We start from the raw sequence: 18418 nt of genomic DNA on the forward strand, positions 1-18418 counted from the left end.
TCAAATTATCTCAGCTTTGAAATAAATATGGAATTCTGAAAACTGAGATTTATAGTGTATGTAATAAATTCAGGTGTAAAAAATAATAGTTGAATGAGACTAATACCTGGAGCCTAAAAAGAGCTATTGCAATGCTTTAACAATGTTGATAAGATGGAAGTGATGTGAAAAACTTCTTAGCTAGATATCAGTGATATGGACAATGAAATAGCAATGTAAGATGTAGGAAGCAAATAATCTGCATTATTTCATATTTGACATAATTAAAATCTCTTACTACATATATGCACATTAATCCTTCACCTGTATTTTTCACATTTCAGTTGCAGAACTGAGCATAAAAATATTAAATAATCCTGATATGATTTAGACCAGACAGTACTGAATTTCTGTTTAATATAAAGATAGTTTTTTTGAGATTGAAAATCACACATTGCTCACACAGATAAGGGAAAAGATATAACTATTCTGCACCAGAAAATATTTGCAATATTTATCTTAGAAAAATAAATGACAAATACGTTTAAACATTTTAGTTTTAATTTGCTAGAACATGCTATATTTGACATATACCAAATGTACAGTATATAGCTTCAAAATACTGCAAAGATACTATGCTAATACCATGCAATGTATTCTCTATTTTTTTATATGGCATACCTTTTTCCTTCCTGTTTAAAAATTCTATGTAATTAAAAAAACCCCTGAAGAGTATAGGTAAAAAATTCCTACCAACTTCCAAAGGCCTAGGAGTGAATCCTATAGTAATATAACTCAGAGAAGTGGAATAACAATCTGGATAGCAGGCACACACACATATCTATTTATTTATACAATGTGATCTATATATGTTTGTATGTGTGCATGCATTAGATCATTAGATGTACTGGAAGTAAGCAAGGAAGTAGTGCTAAAAGGTATCAGCAGTCACTACCCAAAATGTCATTCAAGTAATTTTTAACACTCACTGCACGCTCACTGAGCATAGAACAAATATTCCTAGAAACAGAAAACTGTGTCCATGTAACACGTTATTTTCTGTAGACTTATGTATTTTAGTTGAAGTCAAAGCACATTTTCCCCACAAGAAAGCATTATTAGCAAACCAATACCGGAAAACAAAGCACATAGTACAACATGTCAGTTTTAAAAATCAGTGTCAAGAGTGTTTTAATAAATCCCATCCCAATTAATCAAGAAATTGAAATAATGCTGAAGTAATCCTACTGTGCTGAGCACATTTTTTTCTGAGGCAAAGAGGACTGATTTTAGCACACAAGCAATGAAGCTATCTACTGTAAAACCCTTCAAATTTAGTGGCATAAAAATAAAAGTAATCTCGGTTATAATACATAAAACACACAATAATAATATTATTGTTTCCTTAAGTTGCTGTAATATACGAGCCACAAGTGACTGATCACACACAAACAATAAAATAGGGCAAGAGATTAATGGTATTATGGGGATAAATGCTATCTGTATCACCTAAAAGAGTTTGACACTGCAATGAATTCTAAAATTGTTACAGTTATCAAAGTGCTTCCAGGTGAAAATTCCAGTGTCCTTTTTTCCCTCCATCAAACAGTTCTTTTGAACAGAGGTGTGGCATAGGTGACAGCAGTAAAGTTTTCGTGATACCTTGACATAAACTATAAATCCTCAATCCTCAAAATCCATTCCATCCTGCTTTTTTTGATGTCATGCAGCATGCAAAATCCAAGGTTATATTTTAGATAACCCAAGATTAGTTGATTTCTAATGTCAGTATCAAAATGTGTTACCTAAGGCTCCTTCCAACTCAGGATATGCTCTCATTCTATGATTTATTTTATAAAATCCCACTGTTAACATTAGCGTAGTGTGTTTCTATATTAATAAGCAACCTTACACTAAACACTTTGAACCTTACTACCTAATAAATTATGATTTATTGTTAAACAAGCGAGTTGGTTTTTCTGCATTCGCCCACGCCGACTTGAGGTTTCCTTTGAACAATTATGTTATTTCCAGGAGCGAAATGAGAAAAGACTGTCCTTTGCTCGGAGCGGAGCCGTTCACGGGTTTTAATGGTCTCTGGGGGCATCTGCTGGAAATGTGGGAAACTGCAGGCAGGATGCGCGGATCCCGGCGCAGAACAAAGGCCTCCGGCCGTACCCCGGCACAGGGCGAGGGGCCACCAAGGCGCTCGTCTGGCCCGCACGGTCGCCTGCAAGCCATGGAATGTATCGGACCAGAGCGAGCAGAAAGCTCTGTAATGTCAGCCGGGTTTCATTTTAAAACTGACTGTGGCGTGACTGCAAACCCAAAGTCCTCCCCCTCCTAGGGTGATCATGAGATCACGCCAGAGAAAAAGGTTTCAGATGGATTTTTTTCAAAGCAAACTATTTTTTAATGACATCTGGAGCATCTCTATGTATTTATGGTTAAAACAAAGATACCAACGAATCTGGTTTTAGTATAAAGCAGAATTGGTTTGGGTTTTTTAATCCGTGAAACTCAACAGATGAGAACTACAGCACTTAACACAAAGCCAGGTGATGCTGAGAATCCCCCGTTCCTCTGCCCATGCACTCATTTCTGTCATTGCTGAAACCCCGTGATGTTGCTAAATGTTTATTTACACAGGCTGGGCAGTGAGTTCCAGGTGGATCTGATTCCACACCAGCAGTTACTGTGATGCAGTGTTGTATCAGAAAGTGCTGAAAAATTCTGTGAGCTTCTGAGAGTGTCTGTGTCATGACAGGTGTTGTGTGTCACAGGAGTTTTCAGCACCAAATAAGTAACAACCAAATGTTAAAGTTGCCATTTTAGTGGCACCATGGTACAGGGGATGATTTTGTGCCGTGTAATATCACACAGGTGGAAGGAGCTACTTATTGAATGTGGATCTGTGAGCTTGAAAAGACATTGCTGTTGCTAACACTGGGCTTAATTTAAGCGTACCCAGATATTGCTACAGGCATTTAAATTTTTTACTAAATTATACAGCTATTTCACTAATTTTCTTATATGGATTTCTTTTTGTATTATCATTGCTATTACAAAAAGATCTGGAGTCATGCTGAGAAATCACAGGAATCTCATTCACTGCCTTTACCAGTGCAAAAATAATAAATAGTAAACCTTCAGTGAGATTAATGAAATTACACTGTTGTTCCAGTCTCAAGGACTTTTCTGTGTTATGGTATTGCACTTTTACAAGACCCTTAAGCAATGCTGGGAGATCGGCACAGCACCACACAATGTTCCCTTTAACTTAAAATCCTCCACGATAAGGTTATTTGCATTCTACCCTTCACCCTGAAAGACAGGACAGAGAAAGGAAATTAAGAGGCCAAAAGCCAGGTACTGGTGTTAGAAATAATCAAACTAGTCAGTATAGCATAACAGAATCATTCATCAGGAGCTTAATTCTCCATGCCTGCTGTCTGATGTGGTCAATTACAGACATGCAAAGTAAGTCCAAAAGACTACTATTTTCAGATGGCAAATGAATATATATATAAAAATACATATTTTTAATATCAAGTTTCATATACTTAGATTTTGTATGTCTTAACTAGCACTTCCAGTTAATTCCAGAATTGGTTTGGGTATATACAAATACAAATAGCTGTATTGTACTGTAGAAATCCCATTTTGTAAAGAAAAAAATGGCATGGCTTAAACAACAATAGTATATGAAATATTAAAGTGTACTTCTAGTGTAAAATAATTACTCTACCAATTATTATAATGTTTAAAAACTGTATTCAAATAGGTTTCATCCACTTGGGATTTCCTTCTGCAGTTGGTAAATCAATGACTGATATAACTGCCTTAGATAAGCATCACAAAATTATGAAAAAATAATCAAGATATATTTGCTTAAGTTTATTTAAACAAATTTATTTTACTCTCCCCCCATTTCCTGTCTATAACTCTACAAGAAAATTAAAATTACATAAAGTATGTGAACGCTAAGCTACTTTTTGTTTAACCTATATGCAAAAAACCACAGTATAAACATAGGGATATAAGAATTTCCTCCCTAAGATTTGAAAAATATATGCATTAAGTAAAAAAAAATATAGTAAATAAACCACAAAAAAGCCAAATATGCTGTAAGAATTTGTAAGTTCAGGCTGCTCTAGGAACTGAAAGAGGAATTATTTAATTGTAGCTGGGCAGCCAAAAAACAAGAACAGTTTTGCAACACCACTGGTGACCCATGCCTAAAATTAGTTAAAGTTTGTGCAGGGAATTGTTGAACACAATGTGCTCATGCAAATACTTGGCAAATATGGAAGGTGAGGATTTGCCTTCAGTGCCCAGGTTCCAGTGGTGTCAAACCCTGTACTCACACTGCTGACGACTACACTGCCACGTTCCTGGGCTGCAACCCACCAAAGGTGGGCACACAGCTCACTTAAAAATACATCCAAGTCCTGTGATACCCCAGTTCCGTGTGAAAGTTTATCCACGTAAGTATTCTGGTAAGTCAAGCCCTTAGATGGTCCAGGCACTCAGCACATTTCACCACGTACTGCTACTGATACAAAGCTATTTAACTGCATCAGGGCACAGCCTCTTTAATCCTGGTTTAAAGACTGTCCGTTTAAATACTTTTCTTTTAATGAAATATTTACTGGATGGTAATATGTTGAATTTTAGACTATAGTAATCTCATTAAAAAAAGATATGACAGTACAGTAAATGCCATTAAGCAGTAATAGACAGTTAGCTTACACTTCAGAATATTTTACTACTAAGGCTGAGAGTTAAATTACATTGGGGTGGGGTGCCTGCTTTTTAGTTCCAAATCACAAACTTGAAATAGCTAATATCCTATTACAAAAAAGAATAAAATCCACAACCCCCCAAATGTTATAAAAAGGATTCCCTATTCTAATTATAAATAAAAAAATATTGCACAGCAATTTGTGCACATCCTGGGAGGGAAAACATCACTTGCAATTGACTTGTAACAATACAGATTTTTTTAAAGAAGAAAAGCTTTTTGGAGCTATGTATCCAGAACTATTAAAAGAAAGATGAAAATAAAGCATATATAAAGAAAGAAATGTAGGTACCTTATACCATATATATATATATATATATATATATATATATGAAAGTTCTTGTACCTATATATATATATATATATATATAGGTACAAGAACTTTCATCTTTAGCAAGGCAGTGTTTTTCATCTCCTGCCTCAGTCACTGGATTGTTGTCAAACCAAACTTTAACCTAAATCACGCAATCAAAGGGGGATGCATACCCTGTCAGTAGGACCCCACAAAGAACACATATATTGAATTCACTTCCTTTTGTTCAAAGCTACATAAAATGAAAAATTAATCAATTATAAACATCAAAGGATGACACAGAAAAAGTATTTTAAAATGAATGTAAGTACTGTAATAATTAACAATCCTAATTAACCCAGAAAATGGAAACATAAATTTTGCAATGAACTTTTGAAACATTCTGTCCCTAAACATAAATGCAAAGAAAAAAATATCTTTATTTAAAGATAAAAGTGCTACCCTTATAAAAATTTTCATCATACAAAAGTACACACACCTGTGATTACTTCAAGCATAATCAGAAGAAAACTATCTTCATTAATCTTTCTGCTTTTCTTTCTAAATTAATAATCTTCCTTAACAAAAAGTAATCCCAACCATACGTTATGAACTACTATTTATCAAAACGAAGTATTTCTCAACTTCCCTCTTTTATTTCAGAGCTGACCTGATGGACTCAGAGCTAGAAACACAGGAGTTTGGAATCCTTTCCATTTGACTTGCATGATATCAAAGTAGTCGTTAAATTTCTCTGCAAGTTTCTTTCACAGTGTACAAGACAGATAAACATAATTACTTACTTCCTATATCTTCTCAAGCTGATGTTATGAAATATCATAAAACCCTATACAAGGCTCTGCATTTATTGCAGTATTGATATGAACAATTCCCACTTTCGCTTTTGCTTTTGTTTAGGATATCTCTTATTCAAGTCCCCAGCTGAATTGACTCAGTAGGATAAGGACAAATAGACCACATGGAGACTGAGAAGAAAGGAAAAGCAAGGATTTTACACAATGCAGGATTCACTGTGAAAATTATTAGGAAGTCATGACTGTACCAGGGTGGATTAGACAATATTTCTTTATATCAGACTTTTTGTGTGTTAGAGATGCTTCACCTTTATGGAGTGTTTTAGAAATAGAAATCAGAATGTGTATTGCTTGTACATTATCTTCAGTAGTAAATATTGTTGAACTATTGAGAAATAAAAACACTAAAAAACCATAAGACCAAACTTAGTAAAAACAACAAGTTACATAAAAAAAACCACTTCAGCTCACTGTGTTCTTCTTTATTAAAGTATGTCATGTATTTTATCTTTGCAAGAGTTTGATGAGTTTTTGCAAGTAAAATTCTGTTTCCTCTATACTTGCTAATAGTCATGAGAATCTGTAGTTTGCACCTTCCCATTAAAAATGTATTGTATTTTTTGAAATTATTCACCCCGCCTTTTATCCAGATCATGTCTTTGAAAGGAGGAAGTAGATAATAAATGGAATAATTCATGATTTCCCATTAAATATGAAACTTTCTTTTGCAGAGTTTAGAAAATGAAGTTCTACATAATGTACAGAAGTTGATTAGAACTTTTTTTAACCTTTTCAAGAAAAATCTTTCACATTACACAAATGCACAGAGAAGTTTCTCTAGGAAAGGCAAACCATTCACTTCCTACACAGTTCTGTTCTTCAGATCACTGCCTAATTACACTAAATAATATGCTTATCAAGCCCAAAATTCACAGAGATCATTCCTTTGACCAAAAAGAATGTGTGCCTCTAAGTGCTAAAATCTCTTTTTGAAAGTTGTTTAATAAACATTGAATCCTGGTCATGGCAAGAAAGATTGTTAGGAATTATTCAGACTGAAAAAAATACATATTTAAATAATATTGTGAAAGAAATTTAAAATTTATCATCTAGCTCACTAAGTGACTTGTGCCATCTCCCTTTCCACAACCAGCAGGGAGTTTGGGACAGAAAGCCTTAATTTAAAATTTCTTTTACCATGAAAGGATAGATTTCTTTGGTTCTGATTTACCCTCTTCCATAGTTCTTAGTATCTAAAAGTGAAGAAATATGCTCATAAAATGTAAATGAGTTTACACAACATTGCACCAGTTTTCAACCAGAGTAATGTGAACAAAGCAGGCTATAAGGTGCTTACAGGTCCTATCCAAAGACTGACATCAGGAAGAACAGCAAAATCTTGCTAGGACTGAACATGAAAGGGAAGGAAGTTTACTTCTTTCTCTGTTTGCTGCTACGTCCTTCTTCAGCTGCCTTGAGCTCACCTCCCTCTCTCTGTCTTCATAGCATTGCACGCAGAAGAATGGAAGCAGCTCGCAGCAGTGCATCACTGGAAACAAATACTGTGCAATCAAGGGCTGAAATACAAGGGAAAAGCAGAATCTGCACCTACATTTTATCTGTCTGCATCCCAAATTTCCTTCTGCAAGCTTGCTAGTAATAGCAGCTCTACCTCCTCCTTCCTTGCCTTTATCCCGTATCAACAAGATATTTCTCCTTACCCTTATTCTTGGCAGTGCCCCTCTTCTGTCCCTTGAGAGCCTCACTTAATAACACAGAAATGGTCAAATCCACCTTACAATACAAAATCCCCACACCTAAATTAAGCCCCTTCAAATTGGGAAGCCCCAGGAGAGATTCCAGATTGGGAAAAAGAAAACATGGCAATATGATGTCAGTGAAAAAAAGGTCCCCATCTATTTTTTGAGTAACATAAGAAGTCACCTTACTAATTTATGTGGTAGAGGTGACAGCTACTAAAGGCATGGGTTAATCAAATCCCCAACCAGCTATTTGTGTTCAGCTTCCTCAAAGCACTGGTCCATCAATGCAAAAGACCAGAATACAGACTGATAAAGAAGCAAATAAATCAAAAACTGAGTACTGAAACTCTCATGATGTAAATAACTTACAAACGAAGGACAAGGTCAGAAAAATCTCAGTCTAATAATAGGGTTTACTAGTCCATCATGGCTAGGAAGAAAATAAAGAGCAAAACACTCTTCATATTAGGTCTTCTCCTCTCCATCAGCCCACAAACCCCATTTTTCTCCTTCAGGGAGCTCTCCAGATCATCCCAGCCTCTAGTCAGGTAAGGAAGTTTCTCCCTCTTTAGTCCTGGAGGACAGATAGGGCTGAGTATTCAGAGATCGACTGGTAGAAGATGTACTGATGTAGGAAAGAAACAATTTATTTCCACAAACTCATCTAGCACTTAGTCCCTCATAAATTTTCCCACATCTTTTTTTCCTTAACTCTACCTATCTGATGCTGACACTGAAAAGAGCAGAAACTTGGGGAGGGCAGGAGGGCAGTAAGTAATTTGTCTCTGACTGAAGAATGGAAAAATAATCTTTTATCAGATGGCAGGAGATTTAAAATGGATCCTGGGCCACTTCTGTTCTGAACTTGACAGCTTCCTGTAAAAATGCTGCCTCAGGAATTAGTTTCTAAGACTTCTACTTCATCCTTTTTACAGCTTTCAAAAACCTACAGTTCTGCAGTGTGGGATTGAGTGGTAAATGTATGTGCCTACATCTGAGCTCGTCACCGTACAATCTCTCTTTAAGCAATGGAGAGAAATAGGTGTTTCCAAAGTATAATCCACTTTATTCTAAAGCACTTGTCTGGATCCTAAAAGATGGGGCTCAACTAATCACACAACTGGGCTTATTAACCTGGATCAGTTAAATCTGGGTGAAAGCCCCTTTGCTCTTTTTGCAGGGAGTTTACAAAAGCTATACTTCACTATATTCATCAGTCATCACTGCTAGAGCAGAAATTTTATGTTCCATTTTGCAGTCTACAATCTGCAAAGTAGTTTAATGATTCATCTTCCCAGTATTGGCAGAGATGGCCAACAACTGCTCTGGAGGACACAGCCCACCCGAGAATTAAAGCCTTTGCCTTCTTCTGTTCCAGCTAATCTTCAAGTGGGCCAGCCATTGGAGAATTCTAAGCAGAACAGCCCACTGTATCTCAAAAACATCCGACAGAATGCGTGTCAGAGAATCTTGTCTCCTGCCTGAAAATAGTCATCTCAGAGCCTGTCTTTACTGACACAGATCTATCAAGCAAGCTTTCCACAGCACACTGATCCACTGCTCACGAGACAGGAAACACAAATACAAATTTTCTGCATACCTAGGTAAGCCTTTACCATCTCTGTATAATAATTTGGATTTCATTTGCCCACCACAGTCTTGAGGACAGTAGAACTCCACCACTCAACTCAAATGTATTTAAAATACATGTAGTAACATCACTAATGTAATTTTTTTTTTTGGTCACAGCTAAGCAAAGCTGTTCCTCTCATCAAATACATTTCAAAGGCTCTCTCTAGTCTTCAACTCTTTTTTGATGACATGGTCCTCTTTGGACAATTTTCATTTGTATGAAGAAGAGAGAACTGTTACTTGATCTTTCTGGCCCTGACAAAAAGATCAGGAAACAAGAATGACAATTTCAAATTCTGGCCCATTTTAGGCTCTAAACTCATTTGAAGACTCAATCCTGGAATCAATCTCTTGAAAAATGCTTTACTTCACAGTTCATCGTGAACTTCTTGACTCTTAGTTCAGTCAAAAGAACGATTTTTAATTTTTACTGCAATCTGATTTTGAGCTGTTAATGACTTGGTGAGTCAGGACTAAGAACAGAAAGTTGCAGGGAAAGCACACTGAAGGCCACTGGAGTCAGCCAACCTCGTCATACAAAAGCCTATTTCTGTGGCAAGAAAGCACTCATGTTCTGCATTAATGAAAGTTTTACTTTTTTTCCATTTCCAGATCCTTGCACCACATTCACTTCTTATTTCAAGTTAAAAGTCTTTGAGAAGGAGGCAAAACAAAATCAATGAAAAAACAAAGCAATATCCTGTTTTAATGTCATTAAAGTACTATCTCTCTTAAGCACTATTTTTTCGCCCTCTTCTGTCATATCAACCTGGGACAAAAAATTATTACAAAGAAAAAAGAATGAAAAACATCTCCTCATTTTTCCACAGAAAAAAAAGAGATGATATCATGAACACACTTAATGGAATTCTTCTCTTTTCCTGTAGTTTGGAACACAATACAACATTACACAATACAAGAATAACTGCAATCTTTTTCCTTCAATAGCACATCTCAATTTTAAGGAATATTGTGAAGGATAGAATTTTAGGGAAAAGTTTGAAAGAATGTTGCTTTTTTCCATAAATGTAATACTACCTATACATTCTTTTATTTAGAAGATAATAAACTTGTTGTTTGCCTAACACACACTTTTAAAAAAGCGTGTTTAATATTAAGCAGGAGTGTGGCTAGAGGAATTTGTATTGATGAAATAATCACTGGCATATTAAGTTAACCTCCATATTAAACAAAAGTACAGATATTTATGCGTCAGAGGAAGGAAATTCAGTCCCTTTACAAAGAAGTGTAATAATTTACTTCTGAAATGGAAATAATATTGAAAAACTGCACAGCATATTATAAGCCATCTCTCCTATTTTTAAAATAATAACACCCGTTGTCTGCTGACACAGACCAAGAATTACACTGATTTCACTAAGATCATTTGCAGACATGGCATTGCCTTACTTTATAAATTGGTTTTAAATTACATTTGATGCATTTAGTTTTTCCTGACTGGATTAGCATAGTACTAATATAACTGTGTAGTTAGTTTGTTACCTTTTGTTTGCTCTCAAATGATTTTGTCAAGGTTATGGAAGAGCATTAGTAAATTATATCTAGAGAGAGAAACTTCATAACTGCTGATCTATTATCAAAAGCTAAAATTCCAAGAAGAATTAAATGCACAGAACATGAATGTAACCTTTTAAAATAGGTACTTTAAAAATCTCCATAGAAATAAGCCAGGATACATATGATATTTCAGTTCAATCTTCTAAGAGGCTTTGGTAACTTTGGAAAAACAGCCTCTTACAAAACGGTAAGGGAACTCCACTTTGTCTAGGTATTGCAGAACAGATGATAAAATTCCTGCTTCATTGTGATGTCCTTGCTGGTTTCCTTTTCCACAGTGTCCAGACTCAGGGTTTGGATATAAAAACATCATTTAGGAGGATTTTTTGCATTTTTTTTGTTTGTTTGTGGCTTTGTTTGGTTTTTTAAATAGCAGTGAAAAGTTGACCTGATCAAATCAGAGCTGGAAAATGCACTTTGAAGCCCCAAGGCCTTCCTAAAATAGTGGTGATTTCCTGTGTAATCACCTCAGAGACAACACTTGTGTCCCTGGCATGGTGTGTGGAAGTCCACTGGGGCTGATGACTGAAACAGCTCCCCGGGAAGGCAACCCAGCTTGTGACAATTGTTGGAGTGTAATGAGTAGAGCAGCCACAGCTGGCACCCAACCAGGGTGACAGTAAGGGAAGGTACTTAGTTCTGTGCTTGCTCCCCGAGGTCTGATACTTCTAGTAATTGTCTAGATTTTAACGAGGAAGTTTTTAGGGAAGGTTTGTAGGCACATTCTTAGGCTAGGAAGGAGAAAAGAAGCCTGTTTTGCAAGAAACTAGCTGGTGGAATTGCTGTCTGACTGATAGAATGTTTTTATGCTGCAAGGGTGATGTTGCAATATTCATTGTTAAGGTGCCTAGAGCCCTTGTATATGCATCTTTTTATTATTTAAATATTGAAATAAATAAATCAGCTCACTTAAGCAACCAGCAATTCAGTTTGTTCGAATTCTTTCATTAATTTTGATGGTGCTGAACCCCAGATCTGTTGAAAGACTCCAGAAGAATAAGTCAGTCATAGTCTCTTGTAACTTCTAAATGTAAATACCTCAGCTGTAAGAAATCAAAAGTTATCTAGATTTCTTTCATTCACTGGGTTTTTAAATAACTAATGGGGTATTAAATGCTTCACCACAGAAGTCAGCACTTGGGCTTGGCTAAATAGTAATTCAAAATTACAAGAATGTGTATGTCGGTACAATAAGCTCCCACCCCAAAGGAGATATTTCACAAAGGCTCAGAAAAAAAAAGAGAAAGGAAAAAAAAAGGCAGCACAATATAATAATTACTGACACAATCTTAACAATAATGTTCCAAATCTGATCTAATTGGTAAATATACAAATTAGTAAAAGCAAGGAGATAAATGCTTTGATATATTTAACATCAGGAGAAATGAACCATCATTATTTAATATCAACTTCAATTTTTAAATGCCAAGTTCCACTAAAAAGGGTAGGGCCTAGGGAACTTTAAATTTAAATGACTATGATGACTAGAAACAAAGGAAACAATAAACTTATGGATGTTAAAATGCCTCGAAAAAGCCAACTTACGCAGCAGCTTCTTGTTTTGACACCCCTTTGATATTCTTTGCCAAATAATCATCTGTGGCATCTTTGTCTTTGATCAAATGAATCCTAAATTTAAATGAAAAAAATTAAAAGAAACACTGTAAGGTGCTAACATAGACTTCTGCAGCATGTATAATATATTATCATTGCCAAGTAGAGCTAAATACTGAAATATTGACAAAGTAATGTATCAGACATTCTATAAGCACATACAAATATCTTTTTAATTTTTTGGTCTAGCTATTTCAAATTTTTTTTTCAAATTTTTTTTTCAAATTTTTTCAGTAGCTATTTCAAATCTTTATTTATAAAAGAAAACAGAGGTGGTAGTAGCTTTCAGGGATCTGGTTATCTGATATTTCTGTCTAAACTAGAAGAAATTGTGTATCAGCTAAATCAATAATAATTGATTAAGCTATCCATATCTAAACTGTTTCCTAAACCGGACCATTACATTTTCGTATTATCAGTATGGACCAGAGTGGTCCAATTTATTTCATATTTAGCTTCTTCAAAATTAAAAACAAAGTCAAATCAACAAAAGAATTCCCAAATCCAGCTCAAATGCAGCACAGTGCAAAAGGTGGTCCACAAATTTCAGGATGCATGGATCTAAGTTTAAAATTTGAACTGTGCATCATTTCACCTTTCACTTCAGCCATCATATCTTTGCATCTCCACTCTGATACACACGAGATGCCTGGAAAGGGTAATATGCACTTACTGACCATAAAGTGTATGTAAATAGAATCTGATATCCTGGCTGTAGAGGATGTTATCTTTATAAAAGTAATGTGAATTTATTTTTACTCTTCGGAGAAAGAGCATAAAGATTGTCTGGTTAATCACTCAAAGATAAAAGAAATTCAGCATTAGTGTTCCACATAAATCTATTACTTTGCTCTTCCTCTGTCTGTATTACACTGCTGTCTTTCATTACAGTGATGAGAGTAAACTCTTTTCATAATGTTAGCTAATATAAGCGTCATGCTCCTTATTGCTCTGAGAATACCAAAGACACTTCAAGAAGTTCATTTAAATGAAAACAAAATAGCTAAGCAAAGCAGAGATATTTTGACATATCTGTATTTAAAATAATGTAACAGTGAAAACTTCCCTCACAAATAGTGCCTTTAAATTTGTTCCAGAATTTGCTGCTGCTGAGTGGCACCAGGCTTGTGCTTCCAGGCTGCACTTAAGCCATAGGAGTTGCTGCTGATCTGGCTAAATGTACACCTTATGGATATTGCCATAAAAATTCCCTTATAATCAACACCAAAATGTATTCAATATCAAAATTTTCACATCAAAATAATTACAATTTAGGAAGATATTTGGAAGAATGGAGAGAAAGTCAAAAACCCCAGACTGAAACAGTGAACTACAACAGGCAAATTCCTATCAGCTTGCTGCAATTTAATCCTCACTGCAGTTAGAAACCACCTCAAAATGAAACAAAGGAAAGACTGATGCATTTCCATTATCCTTACAAAGGTATTTTAATAAATAAAAAAAAAAAAATTTGAAAAATCAGGGGGAAAGCCCTTAGAATCATATACAATTTAAAATGCCACCTGCCTTATAGGCAAAGTATACATTTCTGACTTCTGATTGGTAACCCCCTCAAACATAAAGAAAACTACAGTCAAGGGGAAAAATCATAAGCAAAAACTTGCAAACTAATTACTCTTTACAAAAGTTCTGTAATAACCAGTTTTGGACTGATGCAACTACAAACATTGTCATCCATCATAAAGCATTTAGCTTACTAAGAATAACAAATACTCCTCTCATCCTGGCTGTTATTATCAATGTTGTTAATGTAGCCATAATACAGAAAAGACAGGCAGGTGACACTTAGGAAAAAATACACTAGGAAATGCCATCAGCTCAACAAAATCATTATGGCTTCCTATATGCAATGAGAATTAAAAACATAAAAATTAATTCATTAATTAATCAATGTGGCGAAAAGAGACTGTGACTTGGAATAGACATTGTTTTTTTATACAGAATTGAGGTGAGGATGGCACTTGCTAAAAGACCCGGTTTCTTTTCCTCCAGAAGTTGTCACTTGCTTTTTCTAAGCTGTTTTATCCTTATTTCTCCAGTGTTTCCATAATGACTCACTGTTCTTCATAAAGTGTATAAAAAGAGTCCACTTCTGTAAGTTGGCTCCTATTTAATTTTAAATCACGCAGTTATTAAAGAGAAATCCATTTTAATCCAATGGACACCTTCTTTTTTTCTCCCTTTTAATTGCAGAACTTTCCTAAGAGAGAATTTCCTTGCCTCTGATTTTTGTAGTTTTAAATATTGCAAAAGAGCAAATATTATTTGTCACCTCGGCACAGCTGATTGAAGTTGTTCACAGCAAAAATGATGCTTTGAAAGAGAAGAGGTACCTACCTTGCAAAGTCTAACGGGGGGCAAAGAGCCTGCTCTATGAACTTGGGATGTTCCCCTGGGCTTTGGAGGACCGCTTGAGGCAACACATTCAATTTAACTAAAACAAACAAACAAAACCAACATTACTTGAAACAACCCCTTCACAGCAATGCAGGATTTTTTCCTTCTTGTGCTGCTTCCCAGCCCACTCTCTGTTATTTCCAGTGCATTAAGACCCAACTCCAGTTCCACAAAAATCACAGCCCTACTTCAGTAGGACATAACACAAAGGAATGGTCATTATCTAACTTTCCATGGTTTTCTCTCTTTCGCTGAGGTGCTTTTGATTTCCATAGGGACAGCTGATTCAGGAACCATACCTGCATGGGATTCCCTGTGCTTCCTTGAGCTATCTAGGTTCAAGTATTGATAACAAATTAATACACAACGTGGACAAATGATGGGATATACAGTATGAAAAGCACTGTTTTAATGTTCAAAATCCTACATAATTAAAATAGAAACAATCGTTTGAAGGAAAAAATGTAAGTAACGCTATACTTACAACACAGGATTTTACTTAAAACAAAAGCCAAAAGCCCCACAGTTATGTAAAATCGTCTAGCTTGTCATTTTGAAATACATAAATGCTAATAGGACTTTTTTGTCATATAGAGCTACTGTGTTTTTTCCCCAAGTATTCAGTCTACACTTCCTACCATTAAAGTTTCAGCTGCCAGTTCCTTCATTTTGCATGTCTGTGATCTGAGGACGTTAGCAGCAGGAGCACCCTTACTTTTAAATTTGGTTTAATGTAGGTATTGCATGCCCTGCTGGTAGGCCTGAAGGCATAAACTTTTAATAGGGATGGAAAAACAGAATATAATAAGAGGGGGGAAAGAATTTAACTATTTGCTACATTTAGTGAAAGGAAATTTAGTTTTTGGGAAATAAGTATTTGATACTAATCAATTTGTTACTGAATGATTAGCATCAGACTAACAGATATTTTATATTTTAGCCTTTCTGGGATCAAAAGCCACTTCATTGATGCAGTATTTTGCTGTGGTTATAGTGAAGTAATTTTTAAAATTGTGTTACTTAGAACTGAATAATAAGGAGAATTATAGTTTGAAAAGATGACAGGATAGGATATTTCTCCTAAGTCATTCTTTTGGGGACTCGTACTAATGATAACATTTTTTACAGAAAGAAAAAAGATATTATTTATAAATAAACTGATCTGCAATTAGAGGCAGCAACATTTAACAGAAGTGTGTCCTGGAAAATAAAAAAATATGGGTAATTCATCACTACAAAAGATTGCACTTCTCACAGAGAATGACAGGTTTGTATATAAAAACTTTATCAAAAGGAAAACTCCTTTTCAGGAAGATGCTATTCAGTGGGAAATAGTAATTGAACTTTGGAACAACTATATTGAAGCCCAGAGAAGATGCAAAGCTTTTGTTTTTAGGTATTAAGTGGGAAAATGAAAACAGCCGTGCCTTATTGGCAACTGATGAATTTGGCAAGGCAGCAGGGCTGACTGCAGCTATGGAGCAGAAAAAGGAGGGGAAGCACCTGAAAAGAGACCCCCAGAGAGCCTCTGCAGCCATGGAAAGCTATTGATGGGGAGCTGTAATTTGGGGACTGTCTCATGGCACCTGGCTGGAGCACACAATAGCTCCTTGCTGGCTCACACGCCCCACGTTGCCAATACACAAAAGTCTATGGGAAAAGAGGCTGTCATGCACACAGGTCTCACATGAGGCACATACACAGACATTTTTCTTAGTACGTTCCTGCCTCACAGGTACTAAAATACTGTCCTGGCTCCTATTTCAAACTCCATGCTTGGGAGAGAAAAAACCTCCTAAACTGCTCCTTAATAATGCCAACCGAACTTTTACTTTAGACTTGGGAGGTTGCTTTCAGAGTGAAATGGAGGGTGTATTTCCCTCATTTCCAAGGTAACTGTCATTCTTACAGGTAAATTACAACCACAGACACATGACAGAAGGCACCAGCAACACATCCTTCTGAAACCCATGCTATTTCAGTCATGTAAATTTCGTTGCTGGTCATTTAAAGACCACTTTACATTTTGCTCCTTTATTATAAAGCCCAAGCCACGTCTCATTTACTTAATCAAACATCCACAAAATTCAGTGAAAGATGAGGGGGTGCAGTTTGTTTCTCAAGAAGTGCTCGACTTAATCCCATGATGGAGGGAATCTTCCCATGGACTGGAATCGCTCCAAGGTGCACTGAAGCCGAAGGTAAAACACCAGCTGATTGCAATGGTGCCTTTCCCGGCACCTTTTGGGAAACCTGTTGGCTGCCTCTTAGCTCTTCCCACACATTTTTCCGAGGTATTAACTGGAGGCTGAGGATTTCCCAAGGAGGGAAGGAGGTGAGGAAGCAGGAATGGCCTCGACACATGGATGTCTTTGTGGGCATATCTGCTGCTACCCGGCACCTTGTCAGCTAAAAGGACACCAGAATGTGACAGGACAGACTTACTGGCACGCTGCTTTATTACACTGAAAGTAAGAGAGTAAATTGATTAAAAAAATAAAAATGAGCAATAATTTTTTGAAATCAACAGCCAGCATGAGAGATGCTATTTGTTCCAAGTAACCTGGACGAGGCCGCGGCCCCAGCCTGACCCGTATCGTGAATGCCCTCCGTCCCTGCGGCTCTGGGAATACAGCCGCCCTCCGCTGCTGCCTGGCGGTCACCAGCCACCGCCCAGGGACACTTCAGCTTTTGTCTTCACCTGTCCTGCTACATACCCTGACCCTTGGCTCCGGTACCAATAAAATGTAACGCCCATCAGCCGGAGTTCCCCGGGGAACAGACCTGGGCTCATGGCGCGGCCGCTGCAGGAGCTCTCCGCCGGCCCGGCCCCTCACGGGACGCCGCGGCCTCGCCATGGCGACGGGGGCGGGCGGCGCTGCGGCCGGGCGGCGCTGAGGGCCGGGCTCCCGGGAGCCGTCAGGCAGCATCCCAGCCCTTCCCGGCGGGCTTGGGGAGCCGCTGACGCCGGGTTAGACCCTGGGAAACACGGGGGCTGGGAGAAATGGGCACAAGGTGTTGGTGTGCTTTCCAGGAGCTCAGGTGAGCTCTGAACGAGCTGCCTCAAACGGGAGCATCCCTCAAAGCTGAGCGAGTTTCTGAAGCTGGCAACCAAAGAGCCAGGATCGTATGGATACCTAAGGAAGTGTGGGCAATCTCTCTGATGATAAATAGACACCTGCACTGAGCAGGTTTTCTTCTTTCACAGAATAATAGGATGGTTAGGGTTGGAGGGGACCACAGTGGGTCATCTGGTCCAACCTCCCTGCTTAAGCAGGGTCGTCCCAGAGCACCTGGCACTGGACTGTGCCCAGATGGTCCATGAATATCTCAGTGAGGGAGGCCACAATCTCTCTGGCCAATCTGTTACAGTGTGTGGTCACTGCATAGTAAAGAAGTTATTCCTTGTGTTCAGGTGAAACTTCCTGTGCATCACTTTCTGCCCATTCCTCTTGTCTTATTGCTCAGCACCACTGAGAAGAGCCTGGATCCATCCTCTTGGCATCCCTCCTGCAGATACTGA

The 18418-nt window shown here is 37.1% G+C and overlaps 1 protein-coding gene across 1 annotated transcript in view; it reads right to left on the minus strand.

Moving 5' to 3' along the window:
* The window catches only part of TTC29 (tetratricopeptide repeat domain 29), a 116276-nt gene extending 98522 nt beyond the window's left edge, over positions 1 to 17754 (minus strand). The window contains exons 1-3 of the mRNA XM_048305332.1: positions 17680 to 17754; positions 14836 to 14932; positions 12409 to 12492 (exon numbers count right to left, since the gene is read on the minus strand). Of these exons, the coding sequence (XP_048161289.1) occupies positions 12409 to 12492; positions 14836 to 14932; positions 17680 to 17689 (191 nt within the window). The 5' untranslated portion in view covers positions 17690 to 17754. The remainder of the gene's footprint in view (positions 1 to 12408; positions 12493 to 14835; positions 14933 to 17679) is intronic.
* Between the last annotated feature and the right edge of the window lie 664 nt (positions 17755 to 18418).

Source organism: Corvus hawaiiensis, chromosome 5 (assembly GCF_020740725.1).
Source record: "Corvus hawaiiensis isolate bCorHaw1 chromosome 5, bCorHaw1.pri.cur, whole genome shotgun sequence".
NCBI classification, from domain to species: Eukaryota; Metazoa; Chordata; class Aves; order Passeriformes; family Corvidae; genus Corvus; species Corvus hawaiiensis.